Raw genomic sequence first — 23,301 nt, 5'->3', positions numbered from 1 at the left:
GCCGCATTGATTGTTCACTTTATAAATATAAACATTTATTGTTACCGTAATAAAATTTGTCTTTTCATATAGTGATGCTGAAACAGTTCAAACAGCTGTGTATGGCGGAGACTTATTCATGCATAAAAATGACTTACCCGGTAATATATTTAATCAACAGTTTAAAAGAAGACATTTCTGCAGCTGTCTTAATTAATTTTATGTTTCTCTGAGGTTCTCCTTGGGAGTGGCCAGGTTGGATAGGATTAGAAATGAGGAGATGAGAGGGACAGTGAAGGTTAGACATTTTGGAGACAAGGTCAGAGAGACCAGACTTTGATGGTTTGGACATGTCCAGAGGAGAGACAGGGACTATATCGGTAGAAGGATGCTGAGGATGGACCTGCCAGGGAACAGGGCTAGAGGTCGACCCAGGAGAAGATACATGGACGTAGTGAGGGAGGACATGAGAGTGGCTGGTGTTGGGGAGGACGATGCAAAGGACAGGGTGAAGGTTGATTTGCTGTGGTGACCTCTCACGGGACAAGCCAAAATTACAGTAGTAGTAGACTATGTTTCTCAAGACTATACCAATGGCAAATGTTTCTTTTTGGGGGGGACGTTTTGAGAATACTGCCAGTATTGGTCAACTTGCTGCTAAACTTTGTAGGCGATCGTAGGATTAATCCTTTTCTGGATTACACATACGGCTTCTTATTAGAATTACACAGAGGAGCAAAGTCGAGTCTTGCTTGTGTCCACACTGCTGAAAGGATGAGGTCATACGTGACCCAAATATTAGATGTGATCAGTTAGGATGGATTTTAATACTAGGCCTTGACAAGGTTTGTGTTAAGCATCCACGTGAAAAGGAATCAAAAACACAGGAATCCTTAGGTTCCCTACTTCTTGTAGCCAGATACCAGTTCCAGGTAGTTGGTGGGTGTCACATAGTTGTGTCTCTGGAGCTCCAATTCCATCCTTTGGGACATCTGAGCTACAGACTGATGTGTGGTCACAAAGATTCTGGCAACCTTTGTATGAATCTGAAACATGATGCAACATATGTAAAAAATCTTGATCTGACATTCAAACAATGGGAATACAACTTCAGGAGTTTGATTGTCAACTCTTTGTTCATTTATGCGGGGACTGACATGTCATACCAGGGTTCAGTGTAAAATACAACTGAAGTTTGGTATTTTTGTTTTTTCTATATTCTGTATGGTATAATTAAACGTTTTGCTCTGTAACAGTTTTAAAGTAGGTGTTTTAAAACTCGCATTGTAAGTTTGGTTTCAAAATGTGTTCAGCGGGTACAGCATGAAGAAGACAAAAAACAACAGTTCTTCATGTGTCTCTGCTCTGCCTGCATTCAAGCAAACATCCCCTCCTTTCAGTTTTTTCTATTTTTACTTGGTCACATAAGTTTAAATCTTTCAGGTGTGAGGATGCATCAACATGTTTAACAGTGTAAATTCAAGTACAACCATATGCAAAATATGCAATTGTGTGTGTGAGCTTGCGTTCGTCACCCCTTCTAAGGATCCGAGCTCCAGTCCCTCCAGGTATCGCTCAGCTACCTCCAGCAGAGCATCATTGGGCCACTCACAGAACCAGTCAATGGAGGTGCAGTTGACCAGTGCTGGGTACTGCAAGATGTGTTTCCTGTTTGTGACAAACATTTATGAATTTGTATATTTTGCTATAACATATAGCAGCGTATACACACACACTGTAAACTAGTGTGGGAAACTTGGTATTTGGGGTGGTAAAAACAACCTAAAATAATAATAATAAAGGCATTGTGTAGGACAAGCCAAGGGTTCCTGTTTGCAATATTAGTTGGTAATTATTAGGACATTACAAAAAAGAGAAAGGTGAAATAGAAAAAATAAGTGTAGGGAAGAACAGGATAGGATTTATTATAATATTCAGTTTGCTTCTAATCTAGAAAGACTATCAGAGCCTACCTGAATGGCTCTCCAACTGGGCTCAGACACAGAGCTATGTGCAGGTTGTTTCTGACTCGCTCTATCAAGTAGCCGAACAGGGAATCAGGGTTCTGACTCACACCATCCTTCTTGGCAGACTCTGATAGAGCATTGCATACCTCAAGATAAAACAACAGAAACACGTATTAACATTTAGAATTAACTGATCCTAAAGGATCCTGAAGATCAGGAAGAGACAATCTGAAAACATCTGTTACTTTTAATCACTATGATATTTTGTGAAGAGAAATAACCGCATCAAGATTCTTGTAAATATTTTATATATGGATATTTACCAGCTGAATCACTATCATCCAATCAAATTGAACTTAACATTTAACTTAGGGTTTAAATATTGATATGCTAGACTGAAACTGAGACAGTCAGAAATATGGTAATATTGCTGCTTAAACAAAATGCAATATTATTTTCATCTCAAGCAGGAATAGATTATTTGAAGATAATGCACACCTCCACAAACTCATCTTGTTTATAGAGGTTAGACACCTCTCCAGAGCTCAGGATGTTATTGATGTCCTCTAGGAAGGACTCTTCAACAATCTGCGTGTCACTGAACAAGAAGACTGTCGGCTTATTGTCCACGCCAGTCAAACGGTACAGCATCTTGATGTCTGAAAGACAGGTCAGAAAAAACAATAATTACAAACATGAGAGGAACTAACTGTTCTAAAAGTGAATCAATCAAAAACTTCGATCTTTACATTTGCCTTTTAAAATTACAGATCGTGTTTAAGTCCAGAATAAAAGAACGTTGAACAGTCATGCACTTCATGTCTCAAGAATCTGTGGAGATAACAGTAAGTCTGAACTCGCCTTCTCTGAACTCCTGTTTGCGGTACTGCTTGGTGGCCTCCACCTGGAACACCTGGTACTCACAGATGTATGCTGCCATTTTTGATAGGCTCTGTCTGCCAGAGCCGCCAATGCCAACGAGCAGCATGTTGCCCCTAAGCTGACTGATCACACGCACTGCACGGATGACTGTGGTGGAAATGAAAAAAATGTTGCCCAAATCCTGACTGGACAGAAATACTGGGAAACTGGAGCTGACAAAAAATATGTATGCATGTGTGTTGTGTTCTCAGACGCACTGTGCTCGATGGCGTCTCGGAAGAGCACCAGGTTCATGGATACTACACCAGGTGTCTGATTGTAGTCCTCCAGCTGGGTTTCCATGAAGACCTTCAGAGCCTTCATGTCCTGTAGGTCCTCATACACATGAGACTGACTCAGGAAATCACCTGACACACACAACAAACAACTCATCAGAAATAAACCACATATAAACACACATACACATCATCAGTTCCATTTGCGTATCAGAGACAGTGTTTGTTCATTCAGTGGTGTGACACTGTGCATGTATGTATTTTGTGTGTGCACAAATGTGAAATTACCAAATACTGGTGGCTGTTTATTTGGACAGATGTTGTGGAATGTGAGGTCGAAGAGTGAGGCCAGTGTCTTCTCCAGCATGCCAATAAAGACCTCCCTGTCACCGTGATCCACAAGCCGGTCTGAGAAAACCCTGAAAACAACACATACAAAATAAACACACAACAATAGTACACAAATAGTACATGATCTCTTTAAAAAAAGCTCAAATATAATCACATCAGAATACCGGTACATCATCTGTACCAGCTAAGCATTGATGATGCACAATAACTGTCATAATGAGCATGGAACTAAGCATTTAAATGTTCTGAGGTCAAAGGTCACCTGAAGCACTCATGGATCCATAATCTTGTGATGTTGGTTTTGGTGTCGTGGAAGTCTGGGTGAGCTCTCAGCAGACCTTGAAACACCTAGCAGGAAGGACACAAGAAAAAACATAAATGCTAAAACCTTTGCTAATGCTAATGCTAAACAAGGGCCAGTTCGACTGGCTATAGCAACTGAATGGGAGAGTGGAGCGTCTTTATCTATTCTAGACAGAACTCCCTTTAAGGAAATACTAGCTTTATCCTTTTGAAGACATATTTCAGATACAATTTGTATCTTTGTTTTTTATTGTGTACCTTGGACATATCCCTGAGGTTGAAGAGGTAGTGAATCTTTGCTGGAGTGGGAAGAAAATGAGCTGAAACAGCTTCATAAAGTTCTAAAGTAGCTTTCGTTAGAATTTCTCCGATGGGCTTCAAGTCCTCCTTAAAACTCTCAAGTTTTTGGTTGATCATGGTACTGTAGATTCGTCTGATCTGCGAGTCCTGAATGCAAATACATTTGAGTTTTGTTACATGGAGAAAATGAATTCAATAAGACCTCAAGCATTTTTAAAACAAATGTATTTTGTTGTATAGAAGGAGAAGAGGGGACTCAAGAAAAAGGCAACAAACAAGTGAACAAAAAAGGAGTAGAAGCGTTGAAAAGGAATAGAACAACAGACCAAAGTGGAGAAAGACAAGCTATTATTTTGACACAGTTTCCCAAAACATATAGAGAAATGAGTCAGCAGGACATACATGAGGGAAGGTCATATTGATTAGGTTGAATCGACTCTGTAACCGCTCCGAAATGTGAGTCCTCCCTCCACCAGGGGGCCCCATGGACGCCAGCAGGAACAGGTCCTAAAAAAGCATATAAAAGGAATCTAAGGAACATATTTCATCACACATTGTGTTATTAGGGAAAGAATGGTAGTTTAGTGGTTATTATGGCCTGCTTGTCAAACACACCCATACACAGACCTCACTGACCTCATCAACAACCTTCTCTCACCTTGACACACTTAGTGGTCTGTTTCTGGCGGTCATACCAGAAACCATAGTCAATCCAGTGGCGCAGCAGTTCAAGCGGTGCCTGGGAACCAAAGAGGTCACAGGCTGGCATGCTGAGGTCATCCAGGAAGAGCAGCAGGCGCTTCCCACCCGTGGGTACAAACTCGCCCTTGGTTCTCTTCTCTAAGCGGCTCTCCACGGTGGCCTGGATGTTATCCGAGGTGGTCTGGAGAGGACGAGAGACACAGACAGAAAGACAAACAAACAAGAGTCACGGTCTCATGGAGTGACATCAACAAGCTCATTCTCATTAAGCACCTTGAAAACTAAGGTTACTGTTATCCCATCTTCCCACCACTATTTCTGACACAGAGGTTAAGATGGTCAAGAGTTTGACATTATTTTTAAGTCATAGCATCTGTTGGTGTCAATTAGAAATGACAATTTGCTTTAAAAATAGGGGTTTCCTTTGTGCAGTGCACTGTTTAATCAGTTTAACAGGTAGTTGATAATCTACACAGACATAGCAGGCTGGACACTTTTAATTTCAGCTTCTGAATCTTACCTTTGATTGGTATACACTGCATGGCATGTACTACCGAGAAATTGAAGGGGTAGCCAATGTAGGGGCGGCAGTGGCTCGGGCCTTGGCTTGGGAAGGGGAGAGTCCACCGGTTCAAGTCCCGACCCAGACAAAATATGCACTGGTGGCTGGAGAGGGGCCAATCTTCCCCCCCCCCACCCCCCGCACCCCAAACTGCTCCAGGTGTGGCAATTATGGAAGCGCCTTCCATATGTTCCGCATGTTATGGGGCCCCTATACTATAAAGGTGTGTAATCATTTCAAGGGGCCGCTTGTAGCAATAGAGGCTGGGGTCTCCAACACCAGGCAGGACCCCAGGGGCAAGCTATGCAAAGAAGATGCTGAGACGGTGCAGCGCATCACAGCAGGGTCTAAGATGGTGGCAGGCATGGAACAACATAACCAGGTAGCGGGCATAGTGCACGGGAACATCTGTACCGAGTCCGGACTGGAAGTCAAGACGGTCCAAAAAAACAACATAGTGGTGGTGAATAAACATCAGCAGTGATAGATGTCGCGACCCCGAGCGATAACATCAGGAAGAAAGAACAAAAAAGCTCAGGAAATACTGAAGAAAGAGCTGGAGATGTGGGGAGTGAAGGCAACAGTGATGTCAGTAGTGATCGGGGCATGAGGGGCAGTAACCCCCCCCAAACTGGGTGCAGATTCCAGGAATAATGTCTGACATCTCCATTCAGACAGCTAATATCCTGCGCAGAACCCTCAAGCTCCCACGCCTCTGGTAGATGACCCAAGCTTGAAGGAGACACCATAGAGTCCATATATATATACCGGTATATATATATAGAGAGAGAGATAAATCAAATATCAATGACCAAATGAAACCATTTATCATCATTATTAATTACATTCTTGTTTTGTCAGGATAAAAGAGCATGAACAGATCTGACAAACACAGACACACGTAGAAAATGCAAAAGCACCAACCTGCGCAGACATGTTGATGGTGAGACCAGTCCACTTCTCTTCCAGTCCCTGCAGGACGCTCTGGGCCACAGAGGTTTTACCGGTGCCCACTGGGCCAGTGAGCAGCACTGGATGCTTCCCCAACATCAGTGCATTAACCAGGATGTTGTAACGAACAGTGTCCACTGTGGGAACCATTATTTTATAGAATGGTGCCCTGCAGGAGAGACCAGAGGAAGACATTAATGAAATACAGACCTTTATATCATCAGCTATTACGTAACTGAACTGGCAGATAGAGAAACAGATGAGACACTATCAAACACACAATATCATGACACTAAATCACTTTGATGCTTACGTGGCATTATATTTCCAGTCCTTTGGCAGCTTGTCTTCAATAGAAGCCCAGTTTCTGCTCTTCATGTCCACATAGTACTCATAAACTGTGTCCTGAAAGAGTAAAACGATTGATAGCACAGATTAAATCTGTTCATGGTGTCTTTTAACAGCATGAAGCTTTTAAGATGTTTACATTGACCAACCAGGGCTTGCAATAGACTGGTTACAGAACAGACACTTTGGCGTGCCCTCACAGGAAACTCACAGGCGTATAGTGAATGCTGTGGTTTTCTCCTGAAGAACTATATTGCTATATTGTGCATGCTGGTTCACTGTCACCTTCACTGGGATGCTTAATGACGTATTCTTACTGTTACTGCTAATTCACTGACACTGGTAAGAGGCCAGTTGCATTCTGGTCGCCAGTTCATGGCAGCAAAAAAAAAAAAAAAAAAGTAAATAAACAATCAGTCACACTCAAGACAACAGACAAAGCCTCTCCAGTAAAACGTTTTAGCATGATGTTGATTATTCCTGCTCTGTTACCGTAATGGTAACAGAGAAATGAATCATAACTTACTCACATCGTAAACTCTGATGGTATCAAGCTAATTTTAAACCGCAGGTTCTTGTAGTTTAATTTTTATCAGCAAAGGAACTGTGGATGCTTCTATTATCATATCACACTAATAATAAGATGATAGATGTACATATAAATAGCTCTATTAGTCTTTACTGTCTGGTTATTTATTATATATTTCAGGTAGTTACAGCAGCTGCAACCCACGTCCACCAAGCAGCCTGGTGAAGAGAGAGTTCCTATTGTATAAGTGTATAACAGTCAGATGACCTTGATGGGGAAGGGCTCCATCTTCCGTAGGAAGTGGTCGACCTTCTTGCGTCCGTTCTCATCAACTGAAGCACAGATGGACCAGATGAGACTGAAGATGAACCGGAGCTCGATCATCCTACTCTTACTTTTTGCGTCTGAAGAACTCTCCTGGAGAAAGAGAGAAGATTGCACTGCTGAATGGGAGACGTGTGATTTACCAGCTAACGAACAGAGGTGAATCGTTTATATTGTAGTTTTACAGTCACCAGTTTCCAGTAAGTCAATGGAGGTCACAGAGTGTTGCCTATTTCTCATACCTCACTGCTGGATGTGTCCAGGGATTCATAGAGGCGGCAGAGAGAGGCGACTCCGTTCAGCTCAGTGATAGGAATCAGCTCCTTACAGTTGCTCTTCTTAAAGTTCAGTGTTATCTCTACGTATTTCTCAAACAGACACTTTAGATTGTCTGCTTCAGCCTGTGAACAAATGGAGGGATCAATAAATGAGAGGGTCCCGACGAGTTACACAGTTAATCCGAATGGTTTTCTTATGTTCCTCTGACAAATGTCATCTTTAAAACAAAGGCTAACATTAATGCAGTATTATGAGCGAGTAACTGTACCTTAGGTCGCTTGTCCAGCCAGGACTGAACAAAAGGCTTCCATCCCAGATCTGAGTAATCATTGTAGACCATCCCACAGCGGGACACTGTAGCAGGAGAGGCCATAGCCAGGTTCTCCACTTCAAAAAGGAGAGACACCTACAGCAAAAGAAATTGAGTTTGTTTTAGTAATATGTTGAATGGATTTTCCACATTTCCGTAAGAATAACAATAAATATCCAAGTATGTTATTATTGTAACAAGCTCAGATAGAGAACCTTATACAGGTTATAGGAGACAGTCTATTCCGCAGACTTCCTTTAATCCTTTAATATAAATAACAGAATAACATCTCAATCACAATGTATTTCCTCCTGAAGAAGCAGAATGTTGGCATCAGTTTCAAAGAATTAGAAAAATTAATGCACTGAGAAAAAGGAAACTTTTAAATGTACAAATTGATGACTATTTTCAGTGTTTCTGGAGAGCACAGTGATTTTCATCGTGTATTTGTGGACTAAATTTGATTTGCCATAGTTCACAAATCCATTTCTTATGGATCATATCCCTTAAATGCTGCGTTCTTCACGGGTTTAATTCAGTAATCTTAGCAGTCTTTATGCTTTTGCTTCAAGGGATTTACGTAACACTGGCTGCCACACTCTTGCTTACAGGAGCACACATTACAGTATAATGAGGCAACAGTTCTCTAGCAGTCAGCGTGGACTCAGTGACAGTCACTCCAATTTGGTCACAATGTCTGCTTTTAGTTCTCACCTGTTCAGGCATGGATATTCTCTCTCCATTGATGAGCGTGAGCACCTTGTTGTCATCCATGACAGAGTTCATGCTCTCTATCCACAGCGTGTCAACAGGCCCATCAAACACAATCCACTTCTCATCTGGTTTCTCGTCTAAGAACAGAGGGCAGACGGTTAGGTTAGATTAGGTTAGATTAGGTTAGGTTAGGTTAGGTTAGGTTAGGTTGGGGTAGGTTAGGTTAGGTTAGGTTAGGGTAGGGTAGGTTTATTGTCATTACACGTACAAGTACAAGGTAGCGAAATGCAGTTTAGCATCTAACCAGAAGTGCAATTACGAGACAGAAATATACAGGTTAAAAATATTTACAGTTGTTATGTACACAGATTTGGTGCTATGAACATTCTATGATGCTAGACGTAATATGTGGGTTTCTGTGGATGTCCTTGTGTGTAAATAGCCAAACAAGCTTTGTTCCATATGAGGTTGCCAAAGTTGTTCTCAATTCACGTTATGTCATTATCTGTTAATTCACTACTTTAAAAGCATTGTTTTAGAAATGGACTTCAGCCACACAGTGTTTATGTTGTCGTCACCTGCACAAGCTGATCTCATGATAGAAGACAGCACTCCATCGCTCCATTCATTGGTGGAGAGGTCATTTTCTCCATACAGCTCTCCCAGACTCAATGCCTTGGGGTTCAGAGGATAAACCTGAAGTTCCAGAGGGAACAAGAAATGAAAGATAACAAAAACACATTATAATGAGGTCCTGATTACTGAAGACTGTTGTCTATGTCTTTAGAGAGTGTCTGAGCACTGTGGTGAAATTTGGCTCAAGTGAGAAAAAAGGGGAAGATCAAACATATACAGTGTATTGTATTCCATCCACACCCACCTGGACTTGCTCAAAGCCAGGCTCCTTCCTGTGGTGCATGGCAGTGAGGGCCTTCTGAAGCGTTTTCCAGGTAACGCTCTTGCCACTGCCTGTCTTGCCCACCAGCATGGATGAGTGTCGAGAATTTTTAGTCTCATAAAGTTGGATGACTTTGGTCACGGTGAAAGGAGTCACCTGCAAACCGCTTTTACGAACCTCCACCTCGATGGCCTCCTTCAACTGCGGCAAAACACCCTCAAATAGTCAGAGTAAATTAAGGGGGAAACTATCGACATAACATGTCTGTGTAGGTTCTCAGTCATCCAGGTCATGGTAAGTAAATGGTTATTGTTCAAGTTTGATCAAAGACGTTTCACCGCTCATCCAAGAGGCTTCTTCAGTTCTGAGAGACTGGTAGAGAGTTTAGATACTTATACTCTTGTTGGAGCAGGAAACAAAGAAGCTGACTTACTTTGCCGTAGTCTATGACAGGTGTTTGCACAGAAGGGAACAAGTCGTGGATGATTCCAGTGAACAGTGGTAGGTCAGTAGTGGTTAGCTTCGCAATGTTCATGTCTTTCATGGCCATGAGCAGGACCTGAGGGTAAAGATGCAAACACAGGGCCATTCACAATACGTGAGAGCTTTGGCTCCCTTGAATGGATGGACAGATAGTAGTTCAATCAAATGCATGATGGTTCTCTCTTTCATTTAATATTGCAGCTGGACAGCACGGCTCGGGCTAACATGCTATATCATTCAGGTACAGTTATCACCAAAACTGTTTTTCAGTGTGGAATTATGGATCTTCATTATATTTTTTCACAAAATAAGAGCTTTTATTCTCCCAACAGTCTAATAAGTGCTGTCTTCATGAATTAAATGGAAATACCTACTTCTTCATCGCGACTATTGGGGCAAGAGCGGCGCTTCTTTCCGGCATAGCGGAGCAAGGATGTGAGAGCACGTAAGCCAAAGTCATAGTGGTCCTGCTTAGACAGCTGCTGCACTGCCAGCGAGTACAAGGTGAACACCTTCTTAGCCAGGACCTAGGATGACAAGTCGGAATTTATAAAACTTATCAGAGATTTTCACTCACACCTAGAGAACCAGGAAATACTAACTTTATGAATGGATACAAATTCAAGGTGAATCTTTTTATTAAATAATTTACATACTGTACAAGCACTGCATAAGGGGAAGGGATGCTTGTGACTAAAATATAAAGCATTTATTGTTATTGTACAACAACTAAACAGTGAGATTGGGAGCGCTGCTCCATTTGGTGCATTTTAGAGGTAATAAAATAGTAAAATAATAATAAAAGATACACTTTCTAGAAAGGTGGTGAAAAGCTTTCCAGTGTTTGAAAGATATTGTAATATCAGTAACAAATCATCTAAGTTTTGTTAACACAAGGAAGTTATAAAAACATTTCAAATACCCCGTGTCATGAGTGTCCTTTATGTCCTAAAGTGACTTTATGAAAAGAAAATTGAGCAAGGCACCGGCCCCCTCCCCCAACCACTCTGGATACGCTGGCCATGCCGACACCCTCACCCTATGACCTCTCCACTCATGTCGCGGAGCCCCTACCCCTGATAGTTGGGCCCATAGTTGGGTGTAAATGTCATTTCTTGTGTGTACTGACGTGCTTTCACATGACAAATAAAGAGTTCTTTCTTTTTTTTCTTTCTAGTACCTTGCAGTTGCTGAAGCCCTCTGCAAACAGTATGATCTCAGCAATTTGAGTAGAGTCTGGCACCACCATGGAGATAGGTCTGAACATGGACTTCAGGTTGTCTGGAAGCTCACTGCGACCAGCGTATCCTAGCAAAAAAGACAAATGGAGAGAAAGAATGACAATTAAAAATGCTGAAAGGGAACATTTTAAACTATCCGATATGCACTGAAAATGTCCAGCGGGATGTGTATCCTCTCACCCGGATTCATAGTGATGAAGATGCCACACGAATTGACCAGACGTATGTTCTGTCCGTCAAAATTGAACCTGGATTGTCCTTCTGACAGAGCTGACAGGATGGAGAGGATCTGCTGGGCCACGACTGATAACACTTCAATGTTTATGCGGTTGAACTCATCAAAGCAACCCCACGCACCTGTCTGTTCAGCACACACACACACAATGCGATACATAGACACACGGAGAAACGCAATGAAATATGCAAATAATTATCATCATCATCAGCCCTCCTACCTGTGCCAGGCCAGAGAACATGCGTCCCATGGATTTGTAGTCTAGTCCTTCAGAGCAGTTGATTACGATGACATACATGCCTAGAGATTTGCCTAAGTCCTTCACTGTCTCAGTCTTCCCAGTACCAGCTGGGCCTTTCGGGGAGCCCCCCCGATGGAGATGGAGTGCTGTGGTCAGGGTCATGTAACACCTGAGTAAAGTCCACCACACAAAATTAGTGGGAAAAAATGATGACTCCGTTCATATGAAGCTAACCTTAATGAACCAATATGAAGTTATATTGATTATTTAGAAAACAGCATCAATATTAAATAGAGAATAACATTTTAAATATTTCTAAAAGTTGTAATTCAGTCATTAAAAACACTAATTAATGAACTAAATGACATGCCACTGATAAATGTGTTGATAGGTGCGCTTGATTTCTAACCCTGACCTGTCAGTAAGTGGAGTGATGACAAGCCGCCCAGAGTTTCCCAGGTACTCATAGCCGTACTTGAATCGGGTGTTGGTCTGTCGGATTATGCAATCGCGTTCATCCTATTTGTAAACAAATAAACAAGCAAATAAACATGTTTGGTGCAGATCTGATTCCATCTCAGCACAACTAAGGAACAAAAGTGCCACAGAGTGACAATAGTGCAGAACTTTCAGCTTGTCCCGTCAGGGGTCGCCACAGCAAATCAACCTTCTCCACTTCACCCCGTCCTTTGCATCGTTCCCCCCACCAGCCTTCCTTGGACTGTGCTACACATTGAAATGGATGGAAACCTCAACATTGAATTGTAGAGAACCCCCCCCCCCCCCCCCCCCCACACACACACACACACACACTGACCAGTATCTTCTTTTTGATTCCCACAACCCACAACACAAAGTTAGAGGTCATCAGAACCCTGAACCACCAGGCCCAACACATCCCCACCAGAGTGGAAGGAAAGGCCAAAGAGCAGAAACACATCCGGAACGTTCTGAAGAAGTGGCGATCAGAACTGGGCATTTGTCAAAACCAGAAAATCTATGAACAAATACAGCCAGAAACAGGAGAGGGAAGACAAAAGGGAATCCGTTGTTGTCCCCTACATGACCGGGGTTTCTGAGAAATTCAAGAGAGTCTTCAGTAAACACAAGATTCCCATACACTTCAAATCTGGCAACTCCCAAAGACAGATGCTGGTCCACCTGAAAGACAAAACGCCCTGAGACAGATGCTGGTCCACCCGAAAGACAAAACACCCTGAGACAGATGCTGGTCCACCTGAAAGACAAAACTCGCTGAGACAGATGCTGGTCCACCCGAAAGACAAAACTCCCTGAGACAGATGCTGGTCCACCTGAAAGACAAAACACCCTGAGACAGATGCTGGTCCACCCGAAAGACAAAACACCCTGAGACAGATGCTGGTCCACCTGAAAGACAAAACTCCCTGAGACAGATGCTGGTCCACCCGAAAGACAAAACGCCCTGAGACATACCTTGTCCCAGTACAACCGCAGCTGGCAAAGCCACTCAAAGGCATTGATGTCACTGCAGCCTGTTTTAACCAGTTTATCAATGACGTCCCGGGCGTGGACCTCCACTGTGGCCAGTGCTACGAGCTTCAGACGGAGGACTTTTGACAGGTTGCCACGAATCATCTCCGAATAGCCCTGAAGGATGGACACCTGAGAAGCAAACACATTTTTTACAAGAGTTTATGAGTTTATTGGAAGCCGCTTCAAATCATTTTGATGAGTATCCATGGAGCTGCTGAAATTTCTGTTTCAATTGTTTGAACATAAAAGTCTTATTGCAGGCTCCATAAATGACATTTCATGAGCTGCTGTCTCCTCTGTGTGAATGGCAGACAAGAGAGATACACTTTATCTTCCTCCTTAACGCTGTATAACTTCATCCACCTGTATTGGATTCACTGTTTATCAGGATGGCTTAACGGAGACACTACCCGTGCTACTTATGAGGCTGCATTATGTTTTACAAGATAGGATCTTTTTTTTAAAAGCCTCCATTAAAAGTAAATGGGAAAATCCAGTGATCCAGAATCCAGGATCTCTTCTGGATCATCACCGTCCTCGTAAGATTCCCAACATTTCCTGAACATTTAATTAAGATCCATCCAGAAATCTTTGAGTTATTTTGCTAACAGACAAACTAACGCAGGCGAAAGCATAACCTCCTTGGCGGAAGTAATAAGTTGTTTCCGTGCACGTGTCACAAACCTGCTTCTTCTTCATGGACTTCAGGGCAGACATGTTTCCTCTCTCCTTGCAAATATTAAGCGCTTTTGTGACGTTATTGGTCCACTGGATCTGACTAGCTGTGATCAGCATCTAAAACAAGAAAGAAAACATAAACTGGAAAAAGAAAAATTGAAACCTTAACCTTAAAGCACCTGCAAACTTCATTTTAATCTTCTGTCTCCAAGTTTATTCTTTAACTCCACATTAAGTGCACTAAATAAATCTGAACTGAGCAGCAATCTTTGTAAATAAAGCAATTTGATTTGATTTTCAAATCTTTCTCTAATCCTTGCCTTACATTGCAGCATTCCTCTCATGACAACCACTGAGAGTAAAAATCAAGATGACAGTTACATGGAACTTTATCCAAACGTACCTGGCCGGGCCATTCTTTGACCCATTTGTTTCTCTGCTCAGTCTTTTTCAGAGCGCCAAGGCAAGCAACCAGACAATCCTTTAATGTTACTCTCATGGTCGTCTCAACATCACACAGCCAAACCTACATACACACAAAACAACAATGATTCTGACACTCTCCACCATATATCCCAAGATGAGCATAGCACTATTATGAAAATCACTGTTTTACCTCCACCGGTCGGTCTAGTTCCACTCGATTGCTGAATGCAACAAACTCCCCATCAGCAGAAATCATCCCAGCAGCAACTGGCTTACTGCCCATCTAGAGAAGACACAGAGTCAGTCTATGTACAGAACGTACTGGCCCATCCCAGTTCTAATTTGCAGAATTTAAAAGGTGCCTTCCATTCAAGGATTTTAAAGTGACTCATTATAAAATAAATGATCAAACCAGGGCAATAAATGTATACACAATCGTATCATATCGCTCAGTTGTTACAGATAAATTCTACATTTATAATTTTTAAAAAGTAAAAACTTAAAAAGTAAATGGACTTAAATGACTCTTTCTGTTTGTAGTGTCTACCTGTGACATCAAGTTCCGTTCCTGTTCAATACGCAAGCTCTTGATATTGTCAAAGCACTTCTTCAGGTGAGTTTGCATGGCTTCTGGTTTCTGTGACTGCCCCAGGATCTCCAGCACATCATCATTGGACAGGAAGTAGAATCTCGGGAAGATCTGTCTCTTTTTCTCCAGGTACATATCCAGGGCCTTCTGGATGTCCTCCAGCTTGGCGCTCAACTCAGACAGCTTCTCGAGCAAACCTGAAAGAACAAGAGGAGAAATACCCTATGAAGACCGCACTAAATTCTTCTTGATATTTTTATTTGTACATAAATATACCATCAAATTAAATCACATTTTGTAAAACAATAAAATCATTCAAATCTTTGTTTAAAATAAAAAAAATAGATTTTCTGTTCTCCAAATTTCAGCAAAAATTTGCATTAACATGGATTCAACAGGAACATATCAAAAATACTAGCACGAAACAGTCATTAATCATCTCAGCATGAGACAACTCTTTTTTACATGCAGTAAATGCTTTTGATCAATGTCCTTTTTAATATGTATGCCATGAGGACACAGGAAATGCTGATAGCACGAGTCCATGTATGGTTTTCAAAAGAGCCTGCTCTTTAAAGCAGCAAAGCGTGATGTCCTACCAGGGTGATGTGTTCCCTGCAAGGCGTTATTATTCTTGTGGAGTCTGCCCATGTTGGTCTTCCACCTACTACTAACATCTTCAAACTCTTTGCACTCATGAGGCAGCTGCTCTCGGATGTCCTTTCCTTGAAAAATGTTCTGGAACAACAGCAAACATACATTTAACAGTGGCTGAACAACGGACTAGTTTGACTGGTCCATGATAATCTCACTCTGTAGAAATCTGTTCAGTTGTTTTTGCAAAATTTGGAAAAATGTCAACAAACCACCAGGAAGTTTAAAAAATGCGAGAAACAGTTATTGGATCTGCACCTTTGTCCATATTTGTCCAAATTCTGCTCAAATGTGATTTACTTATATAATTTGGACAAGTTTGGCGGGCCGGATTAAATATATATATGTATATGGCCCCCGGGCCTTGGTTTGCCCATACCTGGGTTATCCTAATCATACTATGTTTGTACTATGCCAGAATTTAACAATTAAATAAAGTCACTCTCTATGAAAAAAGACCAATACAGATAATAAATGTGTCCTCCATCATAAGGATTATTAACAGCTCATGCATAAAGCAATGAATAGAAGTGTACTCTGCACCATAATGATTGCTTGCCATAGTTACCTCAAGATAAATCCACTGACGCTGCGCTGTGAGGATCATCTCTACAACTTCCAACACCAGGGACAGCTTGCGCTCCCAGCAGTCCACCTCCTGCTCGAAGGCTTTGACAAAGCGAGAAGCCTTCATCGTGGAAAGCATCACCTGATTATCCTCCAGGGCCTGGAAAACCTCTTCCGTTCCCCTAAGACAGAACAGGGTTGAGAATTCTGTATAGCTGCTGATGATTTGCTTTAATGGATTCCGAAGGTCCAAACAACAAACACATTTCACTACCATTTTTCTCAAGTAGGTGGGATCAATTTTATATTATTCCCTGTCTACTATATAATAATAACCCTCCACCAAAACGCAGCCTCACCTCAGTGAGTAGTGGCCTTCATCTTTGTAAGGTGCTATGTCCAGGACTGTTTCGTTCCATGTCTTTATTATTCCCGAAAGACCCTTCAGTATCAAGAACCAGAAATGTTAACAAACAACACACATCTGAGAGGGACAAACTTTTCCACAATTCTGCTTTTCCAAAATTTTGAAATCATACATTGTTATAACTGGATCATTAATTATAAGAAACTTGCAAAGATCAGGGATGGCTAAAAATAATTACATTAGGTTTTTTTCCTTTCATCAGTTGATACAGACTGGTATCCACGTTTCACGGCAACTAAATCTTTTCTCATGTTCTAAAAAAACATGGGACCAAAGGGCGGGACTGACGGGGGCAGTTACTAAACAGTTGAGAAGAAGCAGAAGAAGCTACAAAAATGCCCACCGAGCATCAGTCTAGACCAGAGGAGGAAACCGTACCTGCTCTATGGCGACTTCCTTGCTCGCCGCTTCAGAGATCTCACAGACCTTGTCAGCGTATGTGTCAAGGCCCAGGTCCATCATCTTCTCCAGGGTGAATTCAGTGCTGGTGTGATCAAAAGAGCTCTGAACCTCTTCACAGATCTGTGTCCAGTGCCTGAAGAGCAGAGCATAGAAGCCTAGTTTGTCTGGAATTGCCCAGTCAGTTAGGTGGAGCAATAAGTGGAGTGTGAATGCTAACACATTTCAGGTCATTATGAAAAGGTCTTCTCAATTGTATTTATTAAACCCAAAAACAGAACTCACAAATTCACTTTACTTTACTTTACAAACACACATACAGAAGCCTCTATCTTCAAGTCATTGGCCATTACTGAGATACAAATCAACACTTTCCTGCTCCTCTTTTTTAGTTGTTATTTTTATGCTTCCATAATCCAAGACACCAAGACAAGAAGAGATACTGGCTTTATAACAGAGGTTTTGTTTACAGATGTGTGAAAATATTAATCAAAATACTGAATCGTGTCTTTTCCAGTGAGACTAATGCTAGACAGTATTATGAGTAATGCTGTAACAGGTGAGATAATTTGGCTTCAGCCTCTACCTGTCTCTCATGGCTGGGTTCCTCAGATCAGCAATGAGAGGAAGGATCCGCTTGAACTGCTCAATCTTGTTCTTGGACAGTTCAACTATATCCCACTGCTTTTCCTGCAGTCAGACACAGATGACCTCTTAATGCCAGAGTTGCAGAGAAGTTTATTTCAGAGAAGCTGTGGTGCATCCTAAGTGGAATGCTATAGATCTATCAGTGAGTTTTAAATGCATATGTTTGAAAATTGCATATTAATTATAAATACAGACTGCCAAAATGTGCTTTTAGTACAGCCCCTGGATCATAGAGTACAGATGTTTTTGTGATGTGCTCTGTACTCATGTTTTTTGTAACTTAGTCATTACTGTTATATGTTGCACGAATTCACCGAGAAAAAATCCTAGTCTGTGAGCCCTCATTAGCAATAAACTACTTCTGATTCTGATACTGATTCTGATTCTGAGATTGAAAGTTATTTAAGAAACCAGGCCTAAACTGACGCGGGACATATGTTATTGTTATCTCTTTGTGTTGGACAGAAGGGCAAAACAAAATCTGCCACTAATGATTCTGTGAGGCAGAACTGACCTTGAGCTCATTGTGGAGTTTTTTGGACATGTTCCGCACTGTGCTCGCCATGCTCTCAGTCTGCAGCTCAGCAAACTGACCAACCTTCCAGATGTTCCAGTTGGTATTCAAGTCCTGAGTGAGCTCCCAGACCTGCTGCAGGTTATTGATGTCCTGTAAAAAAAACAAAAAAAAAACATGCAGGTCAAATAAATATGCAGAAACAAGAGCTCAAAGCTCTCTTTAAATCAGTCTGGTATTTGCAGCAACAACTATAAAATCAATTGTGACATGTTGAATTCAGCATGTGATGACCTATCAGTCTCCGAACACTTCAAAAAATATTTAAAGGCTTTAAATATTTTTTGAAGTGTTTGGAGACTGAGACCTTTTCTCAACCAAACTTCCCATGATAAGTTCCTGTGGATTAATTTATCATGATGCTACGTCTGTATTTGCAAACTATCAAGTACTTGATCAGACCTTCTCCAGCATCCGGATGTGTCTGGAAGTGGGTTGTTCTATTTTGAAGAAGCCCAGCCCATGAAGGATGGTGTTTTCTTCCCGTTTCAGCTCCTCCATTTGCCTGCGCTGCTCTGCTATTTGGCTCAATGCAGTTTCAGTGTCCAACGTTCTGTCAAATGGGCCTGTAGATGCACATGAAAAGAAATAACAGGGGACATACAAACAGGTGAAAGCTAACAAAAACACAAACATAGGAATACAATTCATATCATCATAACAATGGGAACACATAGTAACTAATTGCTTTGCTGTGGGTAAGAAGGCACGCAGGTTAGTAGGAATTTCAAAATCCTTATCTTAACCATGAAAGGCCATTTGACAGCTTGCTTCACCTTTTTCTTTGAACTCCTGCAAACTGGTCTGAATTTTTGTCTTGAACTCTTCAGAGGAGATAATGAGACTCTTTTTAAATTTCTCCTTATTCTCCTGCAGCATTGTGTCGCAGTCGATCAACACCTGCTGGTACCACACCCACTCCCGATTCAGCCCGTCTCGCATATCCTGCACCTGTGGATAAATCAAACGATGCTGAGGAGGGAATGTTTATTTATGAGAAGATTTACATTATATTTACTCAGAACAGATACTAGTAATTACTAAGTACAATACGCTGTTTATCCACAAGTGCATGTATATGTATAGTACAATCATAGAGAATATTTATCATACCGTTTATCCCTGTATGTGTTTTTACGTTATTAATTTCTGAGGTTCTTACAGCCTGTTCCACGGGGAACTCGTATTTGTCCAGGATAGCAAAAGGATCATGGATAAGAGGAAACTGAGCCTCCGTCTTCGCCATTTCACCCTGCAGAGACTGCAGAAGTTCCAAACTCTTCTTAAGCTCCACAAGTGTCTGGGGGTGTTGTTTCAACCTAAACAGTCATACAGACAAAGACAGAAATGAGCCACACCACCTGTAGCAGTATAATGTAACTATAGAATAGATAGTAATGTATTAAAACACATAATACATAAAACATTACCCTCTAACACGATACAACAAAATAAAACGTACAATAAGCACAAACTCAAAACTGCTCAACTTGTTTAAAACGCCAGCGAGAAGAGATGAGTTTTCAGCAATGATTTAAACACCCCAGGAGTCTGGCAAGATCTAATATTTAAGGGTAAGCTGTTCCAGAGTTTAGGGGCAGCCACCGCGATAGCTCCATCCCCTCTAGTTTTGAGCCTGGACTTTGGGCCATTTAACAGCAACCCACTTATATATGCATGTCCTTTCTTATCACACCTCAATGGCTGAGGACAGGAGACAATTAGAACCATTTCTATTTTATTTTGCTGGGGATGTTGGTGGTACAAGCATGTCAATTATATCCTTTCATGTGACTCCCCCACCTGTTGGCATTGTCATGCAGAGAAGAGTAAAGGTCTTTCAAGCGGGTGCTGGCCACATGGCTGAGCAGCTGAGTGAGCTTGGTCTGCCACTCACGGCAGTGCTGCACCACGGAGGACTTGAGTGGTGAACAGTCCAGCATGACAAACCAGAACTTCAGTACCGCCTCTTCATGTTCCACATCTTTTGCTTTTTCTGTATACCTGAAGAGTAAACAAAGAACAGTAATAAGACAGAATGCAGAATAGGGATATTAATGTGGCCACATGCTTCATTATGCAAAGCAACGCATTTTGATAAATGTCTTAAGACGGGACTTAAAAAAGGGTTAGGGTCAGGGTTACATGGGGAATAAAAATAATTAAAACCTAATTAAAATGTCTCAAATGTGGACAATTGTCTGTCAAGATGGCCATTACAAACTGTACTTTCCTCCTCATAGTAACTGCAGCTGAGATAAGCATTATTTTCTGCCACTTCGAAGCCACTTCAATACTCCCAGACCAAAAATGTTCAAACGATTCCGAGCAACAAGTATTTAAAGAGTTAGAATTGAGTTAGAATGATTTTATTATGTTCACATAATGATAATAAAGTATCTTGAATCTTGAATCTTGAATCTTTAAGTCTTATTGAATCATGCCTGTCAATATCAGCAGCAAAAGAAGTGACTGAGGGATTCAGTCTCTGATAGCGCTGTACGAAGGAATCCTTGTTGACCTCCCAGATATCCCTGTATTTGTTGTCCCAGGTCTTCAGATAGGCTTGTAGTCGTATATTATGGGCTTTCATCCCGGCACCAACTGAAGCTTGAGTCTTCCTTATCTCCTCATCTTGTTCTGAAGGGCAAAAGAGGACCAGAATGACAACAAAGGCTAGACGAGAAGAACAATTACACATGTTAACATATAAGTGCACACTGTCTGTAATTGAAACTGTACCAGGAGTCTGTGATTATATAGATGCTAACCTATGCAGATGTGTATGGGGTTCTTCTGCGACTTCTTGCAAGAAAGAATTTCAGGGAGGCGCTTAAACTCAGACAGGGCGTTGATGAGTTGAGGCATAATGTCCACAATCTGAGCAAGCTTATTGAGTGTAGGGGAGAAGTCAACCTATCAAAACAGAGACACACATGCGGGTACTGGGTTTGACTAGGATGAGTGAAATGTCCTGCACATGAGGATATATTAGAGGAAACAAATCACTCTGACGCAGACCTGGGAATTGTGCGGCCCCGGGGCCGCATATGGCCCTTTCGATGACTCTGACCAGCCCGAGTAAAGTTAATAGGAAATTACAAAATAAACCCATTTTCTAATTTTACCTCATGAATGGACTAAAACTGCATTCAGTGATAGTTCAATATGATGTATCTGTGATGTCTTCAGGATGCTAAGAACCTTCACACAACTTTCCAAAAGCATATTGAAATCAAAATGTGTTTCAAAATGAATGTGAGTGAAAATGTTCACTAATATGAGTCACAAATAGTAAAACGTTCACATTTATTTTACCATTGTTTGAGAAATTTAATTGAATAAATAAAAAATGTTGTAAGGCAACCTCAATTTTTCATTGCTTAATTATAACATTCTTACAAGCTTGTCAAAACAATGCTATTTACTGCTTTTCTATAAAGAAATACAATTAATATTATGCAGAATTGAGTTCAGCCTTTTGGCCTGGCCCTCCGGAATATTTTCTGTTTCTCATGTGGCCCTATGGAAAAAATTATTTCCCACCCCTGCTCTAACGTGACCGAATTATAACATGTTCTACCGGTAAGTGGATTGCCAGTACCTTTGGTTTGGTGTTGGCAGTCGCCTCATTCAGGGTTACGAGGACTCTGAACAAGGGATTGGCTAATGTCTCATCTTCTTCAGTGATGTCTTTGGCTAGCTTCTTCATGCAGTGCTGGACGTTGATCCTCAGAGCTTTTTCTACCATGCCATCGACCTTCTCGGTGTAAGTCGCCCAGTGATCCTGGACCTGAAATACCAAAATAAAAGAAATTATATAGACATTGCAGCATTGCAAATTAGAACTGTAGCTTTTGAGCTGAGTAAAACTGAATCTCAATTAAAAAAGGAAGAGATCTTAGATATTACATACAGTAAAAAATGCTTGCTGTTAAGTTTTCGCAAGCAGCAGCTGAGAAAGTTTCAAACCAGACATTTTCAGTTCTACTGAATTTGTTATAGATTTTTATATCTTATCAGTTAAATCATTGGTGAATTAACTGGTCTAGGTCACAAATATTTGTGCTCCTTTAAACTTAATTTCTAATGAAACAAATGAACAAATGATCCCTTACCATTTCCAAGTTTCAATTCTAAGCTCCATGCCAGAAACACCTTTCTAAAGGTGCAGACACATTTCTTCTGAACGATACTGAATGAATGATGAGGAAAAAACAGAGCTCACCTGAGGTCCATCATTAGAGAAGGTTTTGTAAGTACGGGTCATGAGTTGAACGATATCCTGGTGTGCTGAGAGCAGTATCCGGAGCTGTTTCTGCTGGTGAGCCTTTTGCGCATCCTGAAACTCCAGGTTCCTAAAAATTTTAAAGAAGCAAACACCCAAGATTTACAGTCAAGGTTCATCGCCTCTGACAATGACAAAGAGCCGCTTACCATTGAAATATATGTTGGTCGGGTAGTTGATTACATCTATGTCTTAAATGAAGGAAAGCAACTTTGAATGACTGGACATGTATCCACTGAGTACTGTACAAGAATATATGAATGAAGAAATGAAGATGTTGGCTAGGTCTGAAATACTGAAATAATAATAATGAATTGAGGATTTGTTTCAACTATCAGAGGTGAATGTGGAAAGATGTTTGCATTTTGTTAATTCCTTGATTGAGTAGAATGTGTTCTATGACGAATTAAAGTAACTAAAACTGAGCTCGGCTTAGTTCAGTAAAGCCAGTGACTTGAATTCATTCAGAGTACAGTTACATTTTCCCGTTTAGTAAGGCTATAGGTTTAAGAATATTTTCTTTACAATAACCACGGTAGCTATCATGTACAAGCATATTTGACATAATGTCCACGTTGATGTTTCTTTACATTTGCTTTATAATATAGAATTTTTGAGTGTTTTAAAAAAAACAACGCAATGCACTGGCGACACGTCCGGGG

At 41.2% G+C, this 23,301-nt stretch overlaps 1 protein-coding gene across 1 annotated transcript in view; it reads right to left on the bottom strand.

Annotated features, from left to right (window-relative positions):
- Positions 1-23,301, bottom strand: part of LOC137915938 (dynein axonemal heavy chain 2-like) — a 42,882-nt gene that overhangs the window by 11,578 nt on the left and 8,003 nt on the right. Inside the window, exons 16-59 of the mRNA XM_068759060.1 lie at positions 22,580-22,709; positions 21,956-22,144; positions 21,123-21,267; positions 20,796-20,991; positions 20,155-20,355; positions 19,514-19,670; positions 19,128-19,302; positions 18,754-18,917; positions 18,292-18,444; positions 17,716-17,819; positions 17,109-17,265; positions 16,663-16,745; positions 16,305-16,485; positions 15,682-15,820; positions 15,061-15,279; positions 14,684-14,775; positions 14,471-14,593; positions 14,074-14,184; positions 13,330-13,518; positions 12,290-12,393; positions 11,854-12,043; positions 11,579-11,759; positions 11,338-11,465; positions 10,532-10,684; positions 10,108-10,233; positions 9,657-9,875; positions 9,355-9,472; positions 8,777-8,913; positions 8,021-8,158; positions 7,716-7,874; positions 7,417-7,566; positions 6,586-6,677; positions 6,246-6,441; positions 4,716-4,940; positions 4,460-4,564; positions 4,016-4,204; positions 3,717-3,802; positions 3,392-3,522; positions 3,086-3,235; positions 2,808-2,975; positions 2,445-2,605; positions 1,953-2,092; positions 1,515-1,647; positions 886-1,025 (exon numbers count right to left, since the gene is read on the bottom strand). Coding sequence (XP_068615161.1) covers positions 886-1,025; positions 1,515-1,647; positions 1,953-2,092; positions 2,445-2,605; positions 2,808-2,975; positions 3,086-3,235; positions 3,392-3,522; positions 3,717-3,802; positions 4,016-4,204; positions 4,460-4,564; positions 4,716-4,940; positions 6,246-6,441; positions 6,586-6,677; positions 7,417-7,566; positions 7,716-7,874; positions 8,021-8,158; positions 8,777-8,913; positions 9,355-9,472; positions 9,657-9,875; positions 10,108-10,233; positions 10,532-10,684; positions 11,338-11,465; positions 11,579-11,759; positions 11,854-12,043; positions 12,290-12,393; positions 13,330-13,518; positions 14,074-14,184; positions 14,471-14,593; positions 14,684-14,775; positions 15,061-15,279; positions 15,682-15,820; positions 16,305-16,485; positions 16,663-16,745; positions 17,109-17,265; positions 17,716-17,819; positions 18,292-18,444; positions 18,754-18,917; positions 19,128-19,302; positions 19,514-19,670; positions 20,155-20,355; positions 20,796-20,991; positions 21,123-21,267; positions 21,956-22,144; positions 22,580-22,709 — 6,627 coding nt within the window. The remainder of the gene's footprint in view (positions 1-885; positions 1,026-1,514; positions 1,648-1,952; positions 2,093-2,444; positions 2,606-2,807; positions 2,976-3,085; positions 3,236-3,391; positions 3,523-3,716; positions 3,803-4,015; positions 4,205-4,459; positions 4,565-4,715; positions 4,941-6,245; positions 6,442-6,585; positions 6,678-7,416; positions 7,567-7,715; positions 7,875-8,020; positions 8,159-8,776; positions 8,914-9,354; positions 9,473-9,656; positions 9,876-10,107; positions 10,234-10,531; positions 10,685-11,337; positions 11,466-11,578; positions 11,760-11,853; positions 12,044-12,289; positions 12,394-13,329; positions 13,519-14,073; positions 14,185-14,470; positions 14,594-14,683; positions 14,776-15,060; positions 15,280-15,681; positions 15,821-16,304; positions 16,486-16,662; positions 16,746-17,108; positions 17,266-17,715; positions 17,820-18,291; positions 18,445-18,753; positions 18,918-19,127; positions 19,303-19,513; positions 19,671-20,154; positions 20,356-20,795; positions 20,992-21,122; positions 21,268-21,955; positions 22,145-22,579; positions 22,710-23,301) is intronic.

Source organism: Brachionichthys hirsutus, unplaced genomic scaffold (assembly GCF_040956055.1).
Source record: "Brachionichthys hirsutus isolate HB-005 unplaced genomic scaffold, CSIRO-AGI_Bhir_v1 contig_727, whole genome shotgun sequence".
Lineage (NCBI taxonomy): Eukaryota > Metazoa > Chordata > Actinopteri > Lophiiformes > Brachionichthyidae > Brachionichthys > Brachionichthys hirsutus.
This window is presented reverse-complemented; position numbering and strand designations above follow the sequence as displayed.